This window comes from Mesoplodon bidens (genome assembly GCF_964165515.1).
Source record: "Mesoplodon bidens genome assembly, chromosome: 16".
Lineage (NCBI taxonomy): Eukaryota > Metazoa > Chordata > Mammalia > Artiodactyla > Ziphiidae > Mesoplodon > Mesoplodon bidens.
Genome location: NC_138173.1, coordinates 77,997,984 through 78,016,707, shown reverse-complemented (window position 1 = coordinate 78,016,707; position 18,724 = coordinate 77,997,984). Strand labels below are relative to the sequence as shown.

General features: G+C 54.1%; 1 protein-coding gene across 10 annotated transcripts; it reads left to right on the top strand.

Annotated features, from left to right (window-relative positions):
• The first annotated feature begins 3,128 nt into the window (after positions 1 to 3,128).
• Positions 3,129 to 18,724, top strand: ZNF7 (zinc finger protein 7). 10 transcript variants are annotated; one of them, XM_081258965.1, is made up of 6 exons: positions 3,132 to 3,300; positions 4,336 to 4,560; positions 4,662 to 4,709; positions 5,228 to 5,354; positions 11,954 to 12,070; positions 13,743 to 18,724. In XM_081258965.1, exons 2-6 carry the CDS (start codon positions 4,471 to 4,473, stop codon positions 15,524 to 15,526), a joined length of 2,166 nt encoding a protein of 721 aa, XP_081115091.1. In that variant the 5' UTR covers positions 3,132 to 3,300; positions 4,336 to 4,470; the 3' UTR covers positions 15,527 to 18,724. The 10 variants fall into 10 exon arrangements, with proteins under 10 accessions (XP_081115094.1, XP_081115093.1, XP_081115091.1 ...); XM_081258964.1 differs by lacking the exon at positions 3,132 to 3,300 and adding an exon at positions 3,530 to 3,819; XM_081258968.1 differs by lacking the exon at positions 4,336 to 4,560 and having other exon boundaries at positions 3,129 to 3,300; positions 4,665 to 4,709.

The following is an 18,724-nucleotide window of genomic DNA, read 5'->3' as shown; positions in this document are numbered from 1 at the left end:
ACTGTAACCTGATAACCTGCAGCCTGCTGAAATTATTCAAACACATGATCCTAAGCTTACTCAGTGTACCTGCTCTGCCTTGCCCATTCCCTCCTGCGGAAACCGCAGTGAAGGCTCTGGGCCACACCTTCCCTCCCCTTTTGCCTCCTCAGCAACCTAGTGCTTCCCTGTGTGGCCCCGTGTGGTGTGCCCTGCCTGCCATTCCAGAGACCTGTGAGCATAAATGTCTTCCTTCACTTCCGAGTCTGCATGTCTTACCATCCCCGATTAAAATAAACCCGAGGTACATTTTAGCACACCATGAGATTCCTGAGTGCTCGGGGATGGTGATGGCCTTCAGGGGCTCTGTCTGTTCTGGTTCACTGAAAGTGTTACTGCTCTGGGCCATCTACTAGACTACAGAAAATCTAGTAGATGGCCCAGACTGGCCTTGGAAACACAGCTCTTTGAAAATAATTTTTCTTTTGGCCGCACAGCTTGCGGGATCATAATTCCCTGACCAGGGATTCGAACCTGCACCCTTGGCAGTGAATCTTTTGGCCGCACAGCTTGCGGGATCATAATTCCCTGACCAGGGATTCGAACCTGCACCCTTGGCAGTGAAAACGTGGAGTCCTAACCACTGGACCGCCAGGGAATTCCCAAAAATAATTTTTAAACTGGGCTTTTCCCCTGGGAACACTTACAGCTTGGAATCCCAATCGCAGGCTGGAAATAGCTGGAAAGTAATCTGGGTTGGCCCAGAGAAGGGGCACTGTGACCATTTGGGGAACCATGCAGGCCCCTGACTTTTTCAAAAATATTTATTATTTTTTTAAACAATCTTTTCAAATTTATTTATTTATTTATTTATTGGCTGCATTGGGTCTTCGTTGCTGCGCACGGGCTTTCTCTAGTTGCGGCGAGCGGGGGCTACTCTTTGTTGCGGTGCGCGGGCTTCTCATTGCAGTGGCTTCTCTTGTTGCGGAACACAGGCTCTAGGCGTGCGGGCTTCAGTAGTTGTGGCACACGGGCTCAGTAGTTGTGGCTCGTGGGCTCTAGAGTGCAGGCTCAGCAGTTGTGGCACACGGGCTTAGTTGCTCCGCGGTATGTGGGATCTTCCCGGACCAGGGCTCAAACCTGTGTCCCCTGCATTGGCAGGCGGATTTTTAACCACTGCGCCACCAGGGAAGTCCCTAAATATTTATTATTTATTTATTTATTTAGGCTGCTCCGGGTCTTAGCTGCTCGTGAAATCTTTTTTTAGTTGTGGCATGCAGGATCTAGTTCCCTGACCAGGGATCGAACCCCGGCCCCCTGCATCAGGAGCACAGAGTCTTAGCCCCTGAACAACCAGGGAAGTTCCCCAGGCCCCTTACTGTTAATAGTCTGTTTGCTCAGTGGGTCCAAGGCTCAGTGAGGATTATGGGACTCAGCCATGGAGGCCCTGGAATGGCCTGCAGTGGATAGAAGCGTCTCCTTCACCCCACTCCCAGGCAGCACCCTCAGTGCCCTGGTACCTGCACCTCCCACACTGCCCAGATGTCTGCTGGGTGGACACTCTGGGCCAGGCTTTCGTGGTGGCTGAGATGGCTCTGTCCTCAGGGTCCACAGACCCAAGCATCAGCCCTGGCTCCCCCTCTTGCTCCCTGGGTCATCCTTACTTTGAGTGGGAGTGCTCCTCTCACCTTGAGTGGGCCAGGCTAGGGCCCAAGTTTGCCAGCACCTCCTAGCTCTAGATGGTGCAGTGTGAAGACCCTCCAGCAGGAAGGCACCCAGTAGATCAGGACCACCAGTGAGCTCAGGGTACCTGAGCGCTTGGCTGGCGATTACGGTTAGGAAGCAGGCGTATTCCCAGCCCTCTCCCATTCTCCATTCCTTCGTTTATTCATACTTTGCACAGATGCTCTCTGAGCGTGACCAGGGAGGATGTGGGGACGGGACAGTTGAGTTCGAGCTGGGAGGGGTGGGGTGGGAGCGCCGGGACCATGCCGCACAGGGGCCCAGGGAGAGGAGCTGGTTCCTCCGAGCGTATTTGCTTTTCCCTTCCACCTCCCCTAGAAGTCGGTCCGGGAGCTGATTCTGACCATTTCCTTACTTTGGTTTGCACCAATTTCACAGTGGCTTTGCCTGGGACCCCGGGATTTGGATCATCGACGAGTCGGGTGTCAGGGCCCTCCCCGCGTAAAGCTCTGCGCACCCTTCCCCCGCCCTTCCCTCTCCGGGGCTGTCCAGTGTGAAGAGCTCCAGGGACCAGGGCCGCACAAAGCTGAGGCCTCCAAAGACGCAGGCAGCGTCCTCCCCAGGGCTGCAGGGACCTGGGGAGGCTCCTGCTGAGTCCCAAAGAAGTTGGGGTGCCCGCCCCTACACACAGGACAGCGTGGATCTGGGAGAACACCCAGAACAGGTGGCCCCGGGGGCCACACGAAGTTGGGGATGGGTGGGGGCGCAGCGAGGAGAAGCCTTGACCTGACCTCGGGGCGCGCCGCCCTTCGCCTGGGGTCCCACCCCATCCGGTCTCTCGGCAGGTCCTGGGCTGTCCTGCTGCCCCGAGCCCCGCGATGCAGCCAGGGACCCCCGCCCGGAGTCCCGATTGACGACCCTCCCCTGGGCCTCTCCTTCTCCTGGTGGTCCTCACCCTTTCTGGGGCCCTCCCAGCCTCATCTCTGAGCTGTCGGTGCCCCGCCGCACTCTGTGGTAACCTCGGCCTGGACCACCTGCCCCACCAGGTGCAGAACACCTGCTCTTTGCACATGGCTCCTCTGCGCCCCCAGCAGGCCGTTCTCCCGCATCCCGTTACCTCCTCCACCCCGGGCACGGCCTGGGTGGGGGTGTCTCCGTAGTCCTGGGGCCTCGAACGTGCCCAGCGGGTGCGTTCTGCTATGGAAAAACCAGCACATAGAACCAGTGCGGGAACCCGCGCCCTCGGACTGGTGACCGGAGGTGCGCGGGATCGTCCCGGGCGAACTTCGGGTTCTCCGCCCGCTTCGCCCGGGTCCGCTCCCCGCCCCCAGGCCAAGAGACACCGGGCCCAGACCCACGCCTTTCCTGGGCCCCGGCTCCGCCCTCCCCGTACTGTGACCCCGCCCCTTACCGGACTCCGCCCCGCCCTCTCCGGGCTCCATCCTTTCCCCAGCGATCGGGCCCCGCCCGTTCGCCGGCTCCGAGGAGGGGGCGGGGGCCGGCTGGGAACCACCGAGTTGGCCGAGCCTCCGAACCGCCCAGAACGGCCGGAAGGCTGCGGGGCAGAGCGGCCGCGGGCGGCCGAGGCCCATTTCCAGCGTCGTCCCGCGGGTGGGTCCTCGAGCGGCCCCGGGGAGGGTGAGTCTATGCAACCCGCGCGGATTAGTGTCGGGGCGGCCCACGTGCTCTTCGCCCTAGGACGGAGAGGCCGCCTACCAGCCCCAGCGTCCTCCCGCCTCCGACTCTGCAGGCCCCGCGCTCCCCCGGCCTCTCCGCGGGGAAGCGCGGGTGGCTCTCTAGATCTAGCCCGTGGGCGCCTGGCGGGGCGGTGGTCGAGCCTCGGCCGTCTTGGCAGGCAGAGGTGGGAGGCGGGAGGGGGAGTCCCGCAGATCCGGCCTCGCGGCAGCCTCGTAACCTTCCCGCCGGTTCTAGGCCTGCTCCAGGGGCATCCTTGCTTATCCTACCTGCATAATCAACTCCCTCTAGGGCCCTCTTTTTCCCTCCCTCACTGCCCGTCGAAGACCTAGACTTAGTGAGGGTGGCAAAAAGGGCCGTACCTTGGGGGAGTAAGATATGTATTTTCTCTGAATTCTGGTTGCCGCTAAGGGCGTGCGGTTCCCTACAGGGGACCCAGGATCCAGCACTGGCCAGGCCCAGGTGGGGACCCACCTGACAGTGGTCACTGCTGCCTTAGCCTTGCTGTCCTCACGGCCTGGGGCTTCGGCCCTCAAGCCGATTTGAGAGCCAAAAGCTCCCCTAGGAAGCCCGCTTCTTATTCTGACCTCCCAAAGAGATGCCTGGGCAGGGGCCAAGTTTATGTACTGGGGTTGGGGTGGGGTCCTGTGTCCACTTCTCTTGTCCCTGCAGTCCGTCCTTCCGGTTCCTGTCTATTCGAGCCTCCAGTCGCATCATGCTTCCTCTTGCGGCCCCAATGGCTCATTCAGCCCCGGTTTTTCCTGCCTCATGCCCTTTGCACACACTGTTCCTGCTGCCTGCAGTGCCCTCCCCACCTCCATTACCTTGGCCGAGTTAGCACCTAGGGGAAGTGACCTATCAGGCTAAGTCAGAATTTCCTAGTTTAAGTGCTTTCAGAGTTTCTTGTGCTTCGGTGCTGTTATCACAGCTGTAATTTTTCATTTGTTTGTGTGGTCATTTAACTCTCTTCTCCAGTAGACTGTTCCGTGAAGGCAAAGTCTTTGTGTACTGTTCACTACTGTATCCCCATTGCTTGGTTGAGCACCTGGCACCCGTGGCAACCACCCATTACATGTTTGTGGAGTGATTCATACATACTACACACTCTGAAAGATGAATGGAGCTTCGGGGGGCAGGTACTCAGGTGCCCTGGCGACTTTGGCCCCGCCCCAAGTCCCTGCCAGAGAACACCTGGGGTTGGAGGTACAGGATCGGAGAACGTAGTACCACGCCCCTCGATTAGCCTGGAAGTCAGGGGTTGGGGCCTCCAGGATACCGATCTCTAACCTTTTCGTAACTTCCAGCAGGTCTCTCGTCCGGGACACGCGGATCCCCACCCACCCAGACGCATGGTAGGAGTCTGACTTCCCCCTTTCCCTCCCTCGTCCTGGGAGGGGCCCTTCCTCCTCCTTTGGGCACCCCCCCTGCCCACTGGGCCTGGACCTAGACCCTCCCTCGGCTCCACACTGTGACCCTTGCCGGTCTCCAGCATGCCCATTGCCAAGGTAGTGAGCAAACACCTGCCCAGACCGGGCCCTGCCTGAGGCTCTCAGGGGAAGGTTGTATATCACCATAGTCTGGGTCCCTCCGCCTTCTCCATACCGTCTCTCCCCTTGATTTTCTTTTCTTTTATTATTATTATTGTTTTGGCCACACTGCGTGGCTTGCAGGATCTTAGTTCCCTGACCAGGGATCTAACCTATGCCCCCTGCAGTGGAAGTGCGGATTCCTAACCACAGGACCGCCAGGGAATTCCCTCCTCCCCTTGATTTTAGAGCCAAAGGGGCCTGGTGACTGTCTCACCCAACTTTGTGGTCCATGTGCCTGAGACACCCAGGGGTCCCTGGGGGACTGGTGTGTGTCCTTTCAGGAGGCTGTGACGTTTGGTGATGTGGCTGTGCACTTCTCACGGGAGGAATGGCAGTGTCTGGACCCTGCCCAGAGGGCCCTCTACAAGGAGGTGATGCTCGAGAACCACAGCAGTGTGGCCGGACTAGGTGAGGCTTCATCTGGACACCCTTACCCCCTGCGTCATCAGTCAGCACCCACCTAGCCAGGCCTCTATTATATTTATTTATTTATTTATTGTTTTATTTTATTTATTTTTGGTTGTATTCAGTCTTCATTGCTGTGTGCGGGCTTCTCATTGTGGTGGCTTCTCTTGTTGCGGAGCATGGGCTCTAGGCGTGCAGGCTTCAGTAGTTGTGGCACGCAGGCTCAGTAGTTGTGGGTCACGGGCTCTAGAGTGCAAGCTCAGTAGCTGTGTCGCAGGGGCTTAGTTGCTCCGCGGCATATGGGATCTTCCCGGACCAGGGCTCGAACCCATGTCCCGTGCATTGGCAGGTGGATTCTTAACCACTGCGCCACCAGGGACGTCCCCAGGCCTCTATTATAGGCTGCGGATACGGAGGCCGTGTGGTCAAGCTCTCATGGGCTAAACAGGGGCCTTGGGCCTGTGAGTCCTTATGGGTCAGAAGCTAACCCCAGGAGGGGCCACAGTGAGCCAGGCAGGCTCCCAGGTTTGCACACATCACGTGATTTAGTCCTCACAGTGTAGGTGGACTTCTGGGAGCTGATGAAGCTTCCTTTTTGCCTGAGTGAATAGATTAACTTGTGAGAAATAGAATCCAAACTTGAAATAGCTTAAACAGCAGAAGAGAAGCTATTGGCTCATGGGATCCAAGGAGATGGTTGTATGGTCAAAGCCAGGGTGGCAGCGATGCTGCAGGTGCCACTCCGTGGAGGCTGTCAGGGCTCCCTGTGACCCTCCTGCCCTGCCCTGTCTTCCTCTCCCATCCTCCACCACCACAGGCAGGCACCCCAGTGCGTTTCATGTCTGTCTCTGTGTTGTTGTGTCACGCACCCTGTGACGTGGACTGCACCCTTGTGAAAGGGGTGTGTGACCCCTGCTGCGCTGGCCCCATGTGGTCTCCAGCCCCATCACACTTGAGTGCCTGGGCCCCTGAGAGAGCATTGGGCTGGAGAACCAGAAGTGGGCTAGACACAGCAGCGTGGGCAGCCAAGGGCCTCTCAGCCTGCTGGACCAGGCCTGTCCCCTTCAGTCCTGGCCAGCCCGCAGGCCCAGCTTTCTCGTGTGTTTCCACGCAAAGGAGCACGCAGTGAGCCTGTCGTGATTTGAGCCCCCGTTTCTCTGATGACTGCTGACCTGGCGCATCTTTCAAGTCTTGTTAGAGTTGGGAAGAGCCAGGTATCTTCCATAAAGTGCTCAGAGCCTTGGCCAGTTTTCTGCTGGGGTCACTGGGCCTTATTGATTTGAATGTGTTTGTTATTTCTTGTATTTGATTTCATTGAGTCCAAGATGCTGTACATCGTAAACCACATCATTGTTTTATGTACCTTTGCGAGGCAGAGTGCTGCTGTTTATACTGCCACACGATGCCTTCTTATCCCTTGAGTTTTTTATTTCATACTTTTGAAGAGTGCGCTCAGACACACTTAGACAAGATGAAGTGTGCGTCCCTGAGACGGAACGGGAGAGACACGTGCAGTGAGCTGGCTGGGGTGTTGCTCTGTGCCCTCCCATCCTCTGCTGAACGGGTTTCTGTGTCCACTTGTTGACCTGCCGGCGTCCTGTGGTCCATGGAGAGCCTGAGTGGTGCTGCCTTTCGTAAGTGTTGCTGGGTTTTCGTTTTCTTGCCCAGTGTGGGGCAGCCATTCTCCTGCTGGATCTCGGTGATGAACCACACGGCTCCTACACTGTGCCCATCCTCCTGTCTCAGGCATGGTGTGCACATGGTTGCTGATTTGCCAGTGACTGAATTGCAGTCACTGCCCTGGCGACAGTTTGCTTCTCCAGCCTCAGAAGAGCCCCGCTGCTCTTTCTCCCTGGCCTTCTGCTGTACGGTCACCTGGTGCAAAGAGCAGTGTTTACCACAGTGCTGGTTACTCGGCTGAGGCCCAGCCCACGTGTGCACAGGCTCCATGGCAGGTCACAGCGCCACCCGGCTAAGGACAGCACGTCCCAGATGTGACCCACATTCAGAAACCTGAATGTGCTCTTCAAGTGCGTCTTAGGATCCATCGAATGAGACAGGACTGCACAGGTGTTGGGCCTTGTAAATATCTGCCCCATTCTCTCCTGTTTGTTAGCTTTGTGAGGTGAGATTCTAATGTAATTAAATCGATCAGTTTTTGCGTTATGAGTTGTACTTCTGAAGTTTTATATAAAAGTTCTTTTCTACTCCAAGGCCATGGGGATGGTCTGCATTTTCTCATGTGGATTTTATAGTTCATCTTTCTCTTTTAGACCTGGGCTCCACTTTTGTGTGTGAAGTTAAGTAAGAATCCTTTTTTTTTTCTTTAATTTTTAAGATTTATTTTATTTTTGGCTGCGTTGGGTCTTCGTTGCTGTGCACGGGCTTTCTCTAGTTGCGGCGAGCGGGGGCTACTCTTCGTTGCAGTGGCTTCTCTTGTTGCGGAGCACGGGCTCTAGGCGCGTGGGCTCAGTAGTTGTGGCTCGCGGGCTCTAGAGCACAGGCTCAGTAGTTGTGGCGCATGGGCTTAGTTGCTCCGGGGCATGTGAGATCTTCCCGGACCAGGGCTTGAACCCGTGTCCCCTACATTGGCAGGCGGATTCTTAACCACTGTGCCACCAGGGATGCCCCAAGAATCCTTTTTTATCTTTGTCCACACACCGAGCCGTTTCTCCAGCACTAAACAATCCATCCTCTCCAGTTGATTTGTGGAGCTGCCTTTTTCGTATGTGTGATGGTGTGTTTCTGAGCTCTGGTCTGTTACGGGCCAGCTCTCTGCTTTTTGTCAGGTTGTTCTGTTATTAGTGTTATTTTTTATTGCTTTGGCTTGTGGCATGTTAATACCTGGTGGGGCAGCTCTCGCTCTTTATTCTTTTTAAAATTTCACTTACTTACGGCTAATAGAGTAGTTCTTTCTGTAAGTTTAGAATAAGTTTGAGTTCCTTGAAAATTGCACTGGAATTTTTATAGGGGAGTGGTTTGGATTTGTAGATAGTGTGAGGAGAACTGGCACCTTTCTGTTAACTGTTCCCATGCAAGACCATGCATTGTGTCTCCATTTATCTACTTACCTCTGCAGACGTTATTAGAGTGTGGGCATTTCCTCCACAGTGGTCTGGTGTTCGATCTTCAGTTTAGGTTGTTTTGTGAATGTGTCATTGTTATGTTATATTTCTAGCTGATTATTGCTGCTCTAGAGAAATGCTCTTGATTTTGGAGGATAGACCTTGTATTTGGCCACTTCATTGGACTCCCTGCTAGTTCTGGTATCATGTTCTAAGGAGGGGCCTGCAAGTGAAAGCTTGGTGTTTTCCTTCCTAGCCCCCATGTGTCCTGATCTTTAGCAATGACCAGAGCACCCGTGCTGTTAGGAGTGCTGTGGGCATGCTTGTTTTGTTCTGATTTTAAAGGGAATGCATGTAACTAAGGACAGAAGTTGGCTGAAGAGTTTTGGTGTTTTGTTTTTTTTGGCTGCGTTGCCGTGCGTGGGCTTTCTCTAGTTGTGGCGAGCGGGGGTACTCTTTGTTGCGGTGTGTGGGCTTCTCATTGTGGTGGCTTCTGTTGTTGTGGAGCACAGGCTCTAGGCACGCGGGCTTCGGTAGTTGTGGCTCACAGGCTCTAGAGTGCACACTCAGTAGTTGTGGTGCACCGGCTTAGCTGCCCCGCGGCATGTGGGATCTTCCTGGAGCAGGGATAGAACCCGTGTTCGCTGCGTTGGCAGGCGGATTCTTAACCACTGGACCACCAGGGAAGTCCAAGAATTTTGTTTTGAATCATAAATGAGCATGTCAAATTTCAAATTCTTTTCCTACATTAATTGAGATGTCCATATGTTCTTTTTTTCCTTAGCCTGTTAGTCTAATAAATTACATTGGGGGCTTCCCTGGTGGCGCAGTGGTTGAGAGTCCGCCTGCTGATGCGGGGGACACGGGTTCGTGCCCCGGTCCGGGAGGATCCCACATGCCGCGGAGCGGCTGGGCCCGTGAGCCATGGCCGCTGAGCCTGCGCATCCGGAGCCTGTGCTCCGCAACGGGAGAGGCCACAACAGTGAGAGGCCCGCATACCGCAAAAAAAAAAAAAAAAAAAAAATTACATTGGCATATTTCCTTATATTCCTGGAATAAACTCTACTTAAGTCATGTTATTTACATATGCATTCTAACCTTTTGGACTCGGGTAGTCAGTATTTTGGATTTTTGCATCCCTGTTCCTAAGCCAAATGGACTTGTATGATTTTTTGTTTGTTTGTTTTTTCTTTTTTGGTGAATTGTCATTATATAGTTTGGTATTTTTTGCATATAAGTTTCATAAAATGAGCTGGGAAGCTTTTGCTGTCTTTTTAAATTTCTGGAAGAATTTATATAGATGGAATTAATTGAACCTTCGAGTTTTTGGTTGAACTCGCCTGTAAGACCACCTGGGCCTTGGGCCCTTGGGGAAGGAAGGTCTTTGACTAGAATTTACATTTTCTTAATGCCTCATGGTCTATCAAGCTTACGGATTTTCCCCTGTGCCGATTTTGTCATTTCTAGTTTTTGTACAGATAGATCTACTCATTCAGATTTTCAATTTTTTTTAGCATGTGTTTGTACTACTCTTTATTTTTAATCTCTATTATGTTTGTTTCCCTTATTTGTTTTATTTTTAGGCAGCATCATTTCACTGTGTTGACTGTGATTTTTTAAAAAAATATTTATTTATTTATGTTGGCTGCACTGGGTCTTCGTTGCAGCACACAGGATCTTTTTGTTGTGGCATGTGGACTCTTAGTTGCGGCATGCGGACTTCTTAGGTGTGGCATGCATGCGGGATCTAGTTCCCCCACCAGGGATGTAACCCGGGCCCCCTGCATTGGGAGCGTGGAGTCTTACCCATTGGACCACCAGGGAAGTCCTTGTGATTGGTTTTGCCACAAGACTATTCTTTTTATCTTTTTGAAGAACCAGCTTTTGGGGTTTTTTTGGGGAGGGGGTGCTCTTTCATTGAATCTTGCCCACCTTTGTTATTTTCTTCCTTTTTATTTATTTGTGTTTGCTGTGTTGTTTTGTTTGCAACTCCTTGAATTTAGTATTTACTTCTTCTGTGTTTATCATTCTTGTTTCTTTTTTTAAATAAATTTATTATTTTATTTCATTTTATTTTTTATTTTAATTTTATTTCTGGCTGCACTGGGTCTTTGTTGCTGCGCGCAGGATTTCTCTAGCTGCGGTGAATGGGGCTACTCTGCGTTGCGGTGTATGGGCTTCTCACTGTGGTGGCTTCTCGTTACAGAGCACAGCTCTAGGCAGCGTGCAGGCTTCAGTAGTTGTGGCACACGGGCTCAGTAGTTGTGGCGCACGGGCTTAGTTGCTCCACGGCATGTGGGATCTTCCCGGACCAGGGCTCGAACCCGTGTCCCCTGCACTGGCAGGTGGATTCTTAACCACTGCGCCACCAGGGAAGCCCCCAATCATTCTTGTTTCTGGTCAGCGTATTTAAAAATGTGAAATTTTATCTGTAAGTACTGCTTCAGCTGCGCCCTACAAATTTTGACTTACAGTAAATACACTTTACTTATAGTAAATACCACTTAGTAATTCATCATTTAGTTTTCAGGTAGCTAATAGTTTTGAGCTACTTGTTGTGGTGGCTGTCATGTCCAGTTGCATTTAGATCAGCCGCAGTCTGTGGTATTATTCTGTGGCCTGTGCCTGACCCCCTCCTGGCTGGCCCAGGGATGTTTCTCTGTGAGTGTTGATTATGTGCTTGGCAAGAACACCTGTTTCATGTTGACTGTGGGGGTCCTGCCATCACCTGAGCCTTCGACCTAGGCTCTCTCTGCCTGCCCTTCTCCACCCACACGGCTGGAAACCTGAGGTGTGCTCCAGCAGAGGGCTTGGCCAGCCCTTGGATGGGCTGGGAGCACATCACACAGCTGGCCCATGGCCTGGGGGCTGGCGGCCCCAGAAGGTGGGTGCCCGCAGCTCTCCACCCCTCTGCCGAGGGCCCCCAGGGCTTTGTGTGAGGACTCGAGGCTGGGGCTGCTGGGTGACCATTGGACTTCACACCTGATTTTTTTTTTTAATTTATTTTATTTTATTTTTTGGCGGCACCGCGTGGCATGCGGGATCTTAGTTCCCAGACGAAGAAATCAAACCCGTGCCCCCTGCATTGGAAGTGCGGAGTCTTAACCACTGGACTGCCAGGGAAGTCCTCACAACTTCTGATTTAAGATCCATTTTGTTTGTTGATTTGTCGTTGTTGTTGTTTGTCTTGTTTTTTAACCACGTCAACCTCTTGGAGTGTCCTTGCCCTCAGAACTGAGGGACTGAGGGAAGTGCTGGCAGTGCCTGGCTTCTCTCCCCCTGGGCTAGAGCTGGCATGTGCTAGGCAGATTCGGGTGACAGGGCTCCCTGGGGATCCTGGCGCCCTGTGTGGATGGAGACAGGGACAGGCTGGGAGTCCAGGAGTTCCTCTGTGTCCAGCCTCAGGAGGCGACAGACCTGGACAGAGAGGGCCCCTGTGCCCCAGTAGCCCCCAGCCCTTCACTCCTGGGAACCAGGGAAGGCTGAGCTGCACTCCCAGCCACACCAATGCCATCTCCTCCTCTGCCGCCTCCACAGCAGGATTCCTGGTCTTCAAGCCTGAGCTGATCTCCCGGCTGGAACAGGGGCAGGAGCCATGGGTCCTCGACCTGCAAGGAACGGAGGGGAGAGAGGCAGCCAGGACCTCCCGGGCAGGTGAGGCTTCCGGGCACAGGGTGAGAGGGCTGCAGGCGGGAGGCTGGAGGCAGACCCCAGGTGCCACCCACATGGGCTTGCTGGGCTGCCTGGGAATGCCATGGGGTGGGTCCGGAAGTGTAGACCGGTGGTGGGGCAGCCTCAGGAGAGACTGAACTACAGAAAAGCAAGGGCACAAAACACCTGTGCATTATGGCAAAAACGGTTTGTTTTTGAACCACAATTTCTTCAGTTTGTAATTTTTTGGGGGGGGGCTGCGTTGGGTCTTTGTTGCTGCACGCGGGCTTTCTCTAATTGTGGCGAGCGGGGGCTACTCTTCATCGTGGTGCACAGGCTTCTCATTGCAGTGGCTTCTTGTTGCAGAGCACGGGCTCTAGGCGCATGGGCTCAGTAGTTGTGGCACTTGGGCTCAGCAGTTGTGGCTCGCAGGCTCTATAGCACAGGCTCAGTAGCTGTGGCGCACGGGCTTAGTTGCTCCGTGGCATGTGGGATCTTCCCGGACCAGGGCTCGAACCCGTGTCCCCTGCATCGGCAGAACCACTGCACCACCGGGGAAGCCCCTGTAATTTTACTAATAGTCTTACTGAGCTCAGGTACACACATGTGGCTCTAAGGGGAGCACTAAGTGTGGCTCTGAGTAGCTGTCCCCTCCCTCCGCGAGTGCTCCCTCTGGAACTTCTTGGGGCCCTGGGTGACCCCAACCTCTCAGATAAGGCTTTAGGGCTGTGTTAGTGTCCTGGGGCTGCTGTAACAAGGCATCACGAACTGGAGGCTTAAAACAGCAGAGATTTACTGTTTCTCAGTTCTGGAGGCCAGATGTCCAAAATCAAGGTATGGGCAGGGTCATGTTCTCTCTGAAACCTGTAGGGGAGGATCCTTCCTGCCTATTCTAGCTTCTGGTGACCCCAGGTATTCCTTGGCTGGTGGCCACATCACTCCAAACCTCCACATGGAGGGCAGGCAGCATAGGTGGACCCTCCAGAAACCCATGGGAAGGAGAAGTCAGTATGGCCAGTGGGTGTGGCCACCTGGAAGCCGAGGGGCGGACTAGCAAGGGACGCAGCCAGGTGTGCGTCAGAGGCCGTGGCTTGGCGGCAGCTGGATGCCACAGAGTTCAGGCCCGGGGTTCTTCTCAGAACCCCACCCAGTGGACAGCCGGAGCCCCAATCCTCTTGGGCTCACCACCCATGTGCCCCTCAGGAGCTCTTGCACCTCATTTTTCTTGGTATCTAACATCCCTCTATTCACAGTTTTCAGTCCCTCTTTCCTCCTCACTCTACGTCCTCTGCAACCAGGAGCCTCTGACCTCTCGGCCTAGCCCTGCCTCTCACTAAACCTCCCACCCTATCGAGCTCACTTTGCTTCTTTGTAGATTTTTCCTCGTGCTAGTTCCACGTAGGAGGACCTTTCCCCCACATAGGAGGGAAGCTCTTTGCACTCTGCCAAGTACACTGTAACTGAATGAGTGCATAAAATGACGTATGAATGAAACCAGATTTTTAGAACTGTCAAAGGCATTGATTTCTTGTAGCATCTTTCCGTGTGCTCAATGCAGACTGTCTGGGAGGGGGCTCAGTCCCAGGGGTGGTCTGCACCCCTGCCCCATCCTCCAGTCTTTGTCCTTTCTCTGAGCACAGGGGATAAGCAGCAGTTTACTTCCTGTTCATTTCAGATTCTACAATCGGGACCGAGAGTGAGCAGGCCTGTGAAGACATTGACCGTCTAAAATCAGAATCCTGTGTGGTCATGGTCAAAACCCCGTCCCAGGACTTTCCCCAGAGTCCTGGCTTTGGAGACGCCTCTGATCCCGAGGTCTGTTCAGAGAGTCAGCCAACCTCCCTCTTCCAGAAAAACTGCTTGAACATAGGGACTGCGGCTCCCAGGGAGACCTTCGCTGAGGACGAGGCCCAGGGGTGTGGTGAGCAGGGGAGCGGTGGCTGCCTGGGTTGTCGACATGACCAAAGTCAGGGGTCCTTGCGAAGATGCGACATCTGTGGTAGGAGTTTCCGATCTACTTCAGGTGTCTCTCTGCATCAGGAAATTAATACACAGAAGAGACCTAACAGCTGCCAGGAGTGCCAAAAAAAATTACCTGATTGCTTACAGGGGAGAAATCTGAGTACCTTGCATGGAGAGAAGCCATATGAGTGTGAGGAGTGTGGGAAGGTCTTCAGGTTGTGCTCACAGCTTACTCAGCATCAGAGGATCCATACTGGAGAGAAGCCGTTTAAATGCACCGAGTGTGGGAAGGCCTTTCGTCTGAGCTCGAAACTCATTCAGCATCAAAGGATTCACACTGGGGAGAAGCCCTACAGGTGTGAGGAATGTGGAAAAGCCTTTGGTCAGAGCTCTAGCCTCATCCACCATCAGAGGGTCCACACAGGAGAGAGGCCCTATGGCTGCCGGGAGTGCGGGAAGGCCTTCAGCCAGCAGTCTCAGCTGGCCAGGCACCAGAGGACCCACACGGGAGAGAGGCCCTACCCATGCCAGGAGTGCGGGAAGGCCTTCAGCCAGAGCTCAACCCTAGCTCAGCACCAGCGGATGCACGCTGGGGAGAAACTTCAGCTCCCAAGAACCCCAGATAGTCCCAGCCTGGTTGCACATCAGAGGTTGCATGCTACCGAGAAACCATTTAAGTGTGACGAGTGTGGGAAGGCTTTCCGGTGGGTCTCCCGCCTTAGTCAGCATCAGCTGACGCATACCGGAGAGAAACCTTATAAATGCAACAAGTGTTCAAAGGCCTTTGGTTGCAGCTCACGGCTTATTCGCCACCAGAGAACTCACACTGGAGAAAAACCATTTAAGTGTGATGAGTGTGGGAAAGGCTTTGTCCAGGGCTCACACCTAATTCAGCATCAGAGAATTCACACTGGAGAGAAGCCCTATGAGTGCAGTGACTGTGGGAAGGCCTTCAGCCAGAGCTCAAGCCTCATTTACCATCAGAGGATCCATAAAGGGGAGAAGCCCTACGAGTGCCTCGAATGTGGAAAAGCCTTCAGTATGAGCACACAGCTCACAATACACCAGCGGGTGCACACGGGGGAGAGGCCCTATAAGTGCAGTGAATGTGGGAAAGCCTTCAGTCAAAACTCTACCCTTTTCCAGCACCAGATCATTCACGCTGGGGTGAAGCCCTACGGATGCAGCGAGTGTGGGAAAGCCTTCAGCCGGAGCTCGTACCTCATTGAGCACCAGAGGATCCACACTCGAGCCCAGTGGTACCATGAGTATGGTAATACTCTGGAAGCTTCTACCCACGTGAGCCGTAAGAAAGTTAATACTGTAAAGAAACTTCATAAATGTAATGAATGTGAAAAAATATTCAGATGGCGCTCACATCTAATTATACACCAGAGAATTCACACTGGAGAGAAACCTTATAAATGTAATGAATGTGGCAAAGCTTTTAATAGGAGCTCAAGGCTTACTCAGCATCAGAAAATTCACATGGGATAGACCACTCACCTTTACGAATGTGTATAAATGTGAATAAACCTACAGCCTTAACTTATTTTTTATGGGATCATTTATACTGATGATTTAAAATGTTGTGAAAGATTCAGAATTGCTCTCTTAGGAGAGGGAGCATCCAGATTCACATGATGTGTGTGTTTATTTGCTGGCACGTTTGACCTTCAGTAAAGCCCCTGTCCCTCACATGAAGGTGCACATGTGTAGCGTTTGAGTTCACAGAGGGAAGACCCCAGGTCCTGCAGACAAGGAAGAGGCATGAGAAAAGCCCCGTGAGCCCTGCCAGACGAGTGAGTTGAAAGAAGTTACCCAGGACGTCTTCCTTAAGCACCAGGTACTCAGACTGGCTTCAGCAGCAAGATATGCTCACTCGTGTCTGCGGGGCCCCAGGCGGCGCGGCCGGGTCCCCCTCACCTGACTCCCCCGGCAGGGCCTCTTTGGGGAGGAGCTGGCTCCAGCAGCGGTGCCTGGGCCCGGGGACAGTGTCACTGGCCCACCCTACGTCCAGAGTCCAGCTGCTTCAGTTACGAGAATCAGACGCGCAGCCCTCACTGGGATTCCCAGCCCGGCCCTCAGCATTGCAGGAGCCTCACCTCAGTCCCGAGAACACCACCAGAGGCTGGGATGTGTGTTGGCTGCTGCTGGCCAGACATCCTCAAAACTCCAGCCATGGGGACTGCCAAAACTGGGGGGTCTGCGAGCAGACACACGAGCCCGTGCCTTCTCAAAGGCCTGAGGACGGTGGAGATGCCTGCCCACCGAGATCAGCCTGTCGGCGTGGTCATGTGGGCCCCACAGGTCCCAGGGCAGAGGGCCCCGTGGGTGCTGAGCAACAGGTGCGCATGAGCGAGCCTGCTCCGCCCACATCACCTCCTCCCCGGGTTTTCTCTGCCAGCACAGCCTGGAGAAACGGCCAGGGTAGAGTGGTCAGGGCCCTTGGCCTTCTTGGCACGGGCGGAAAGAACGTTCAGGGGAGATCACTGCTCCGCCCACCCCTCTGGTGAACCTGACTGACTGGCTGGGGTTGCGGAGCGGCTCACAGAACATCTCATCAAGGCCTGTGAGCCACAGGATGAGGCTGACATGTAGCATTGAGTCCAGCCCTGCTTGGGGCCCTGGACTCGGCAGCGGTGACTCGGGACCAGGTGTGTCATTTGCACAGGCTGCCACCCAGGACCACCCCCCTGAGACCTGCCAATCTTTGGCGCCATTGCCAATAATCACAGGCCAAAGGCGGCCTGCCACAGAGAGGCCACTTCTCCCATGTACGGACAGGTGACCCTGAGGGACATAGGTCACTTGAGGATTTATTGCAGCACGACTTGGGTCACCATCACACTGGTTGGGTGACGCCCAGCTCGCCTTGTGCGACACGGCCCAAAATCAGCCCATGGGTTTGTATCAGGGGAGACAGTGCCACTCCGTGTGTACTGGAGGGCCTGGTGGGGCTGGGAACAGTGGAGTTCAGGGTGGCCGAGTTCACGTGAGTTTCCATTCTCAGCACGTGGACGGGGACTCAACCCCGTAGCAGCTCAGCCTGACCTGCCAGTTCGCCTGACACAAGGGGTGACGTGCTCTCAGTTGCAGTGTTGTCTCTGGGGATGAGGGTCATCCCCCAACCTGCACCTTCGGGGGTGTTCCCGCCCTGGGCGGGGGACACCATGCAGTCATTGTGCCCCCTGCAGCAGCTGTAACCCCATCTCCCCGGCCGTCCCCTGCTCCACCCAGAACTTGTGTCTGAAGGGTCAGTGCAGGAGGGCAGGGACCTTTACAGACTGTGCAGAGATTGTGAACAGAGATTATGTCCCCGCCTCGGCTGCTGTGCTCAACCAGGTGGTCACTGCCATCAGAGCCGGACAGGGTGGGCACATGTGAGTGGTCTGTATCTTAGGCTTTGTGAGCCACCCAAGAATGGGACAAGAGTCAAGGTCCCGGTGCACATGCCACACGCGCCCTCCACTGGCGCCTGGTGCCATCGTGTGCTGGAAGGGCCTCCCGAGGCCCCATGCTCTCGCCTTCTGGCTCTAGGAAGGCTGTTTGTCACTGGGTGTGCCGTCCCCACAAGGGAATTGTCTCCTGGCCACTTCCTGGTAATGATGGACAAAGGGGTGGAAGGCCTCTGGACTCCAGGTTCTCCATGGGGCAGGATGCTTCTGTTTTCCCCTGACAGCACTTGCAGGCTGGCCAAAAAGGGCCAGAGGGACCAGCCTTAAATCTGTTTCAGCACCTGGATTCTTTCTGGATCAACACGGTCCTAAGTCAGCGGCTGGCTGACTGTGTGGCCCATGGGCCAAATGCGGACCTGTGCCCACACCTGTGAGGCCTGATGATCAGCCTGAGGCCACTGGGCTGGGTAGCTCTAAAGCCTGGGGCCTACACAGCCCACAGAACCTGAGCCACAGTCAGTCCTGTAAATGCACTCATGTCCAGGAAACTTACTCACAGACAGCCAAGGGGTAAGGCAGCTGCTTCAGCTGTAGCCGATCGGACAGCTTCCTGGCTTCGCTTCCGAGTCCCCTGTTGGCAGGGCTCCTAACCACTTCGGCTTGGTGCTGCTCCCAATCCATGTTTGCTCAGATCAGGATTTTCATGTACCTGTTTACCTTTTAACAGGCCAAGAGCTAAGGATGGTTTTTACATTTTTAAATGGCTGGGGGGGTGAAAGACTATTTTGTGACATTTGAAAATGATACTGAAATCAGATTTCAGTGTGACCAAATAAAGGTTCTTGGAACACAGCTGGCCCATTTTTCTGCGGGTTGCCTCTCATCGAGTGGCAGTCCTGCCTCGTTTACTTGGGTAAAAACTTCATGCCTCCAGCCTTTGAGGGATTATTTTTCCTCTCTCTTCTTAGTGTGCTTTGTTCACTTAAATGTCCCAATACCACCAAGAATTCAATAGAAATACATCTCAAGCTCTGCATTCCAGCCTAGAATATCGACTGCAGAAGTACAGGGTGAGGAGTCCTTTCTTAGCTGAGTCCATGTGAGAAAGATGTGTAGTATTCATGTGTCACCTGGCAAGACATTGTGAGTTCAAACTACTGCACAGGTTTGAGATCCCAGAGCACAGGAAAAGCATCTGCGCACGTCATGTGTGCCGGTCGCTTTGCAGGGAGGGAGAGGAGAGGGCTGCCTGCCGGGTAGTGCGAGTTCTGGACTATTCTGCTCTCCTTTCAAGCTA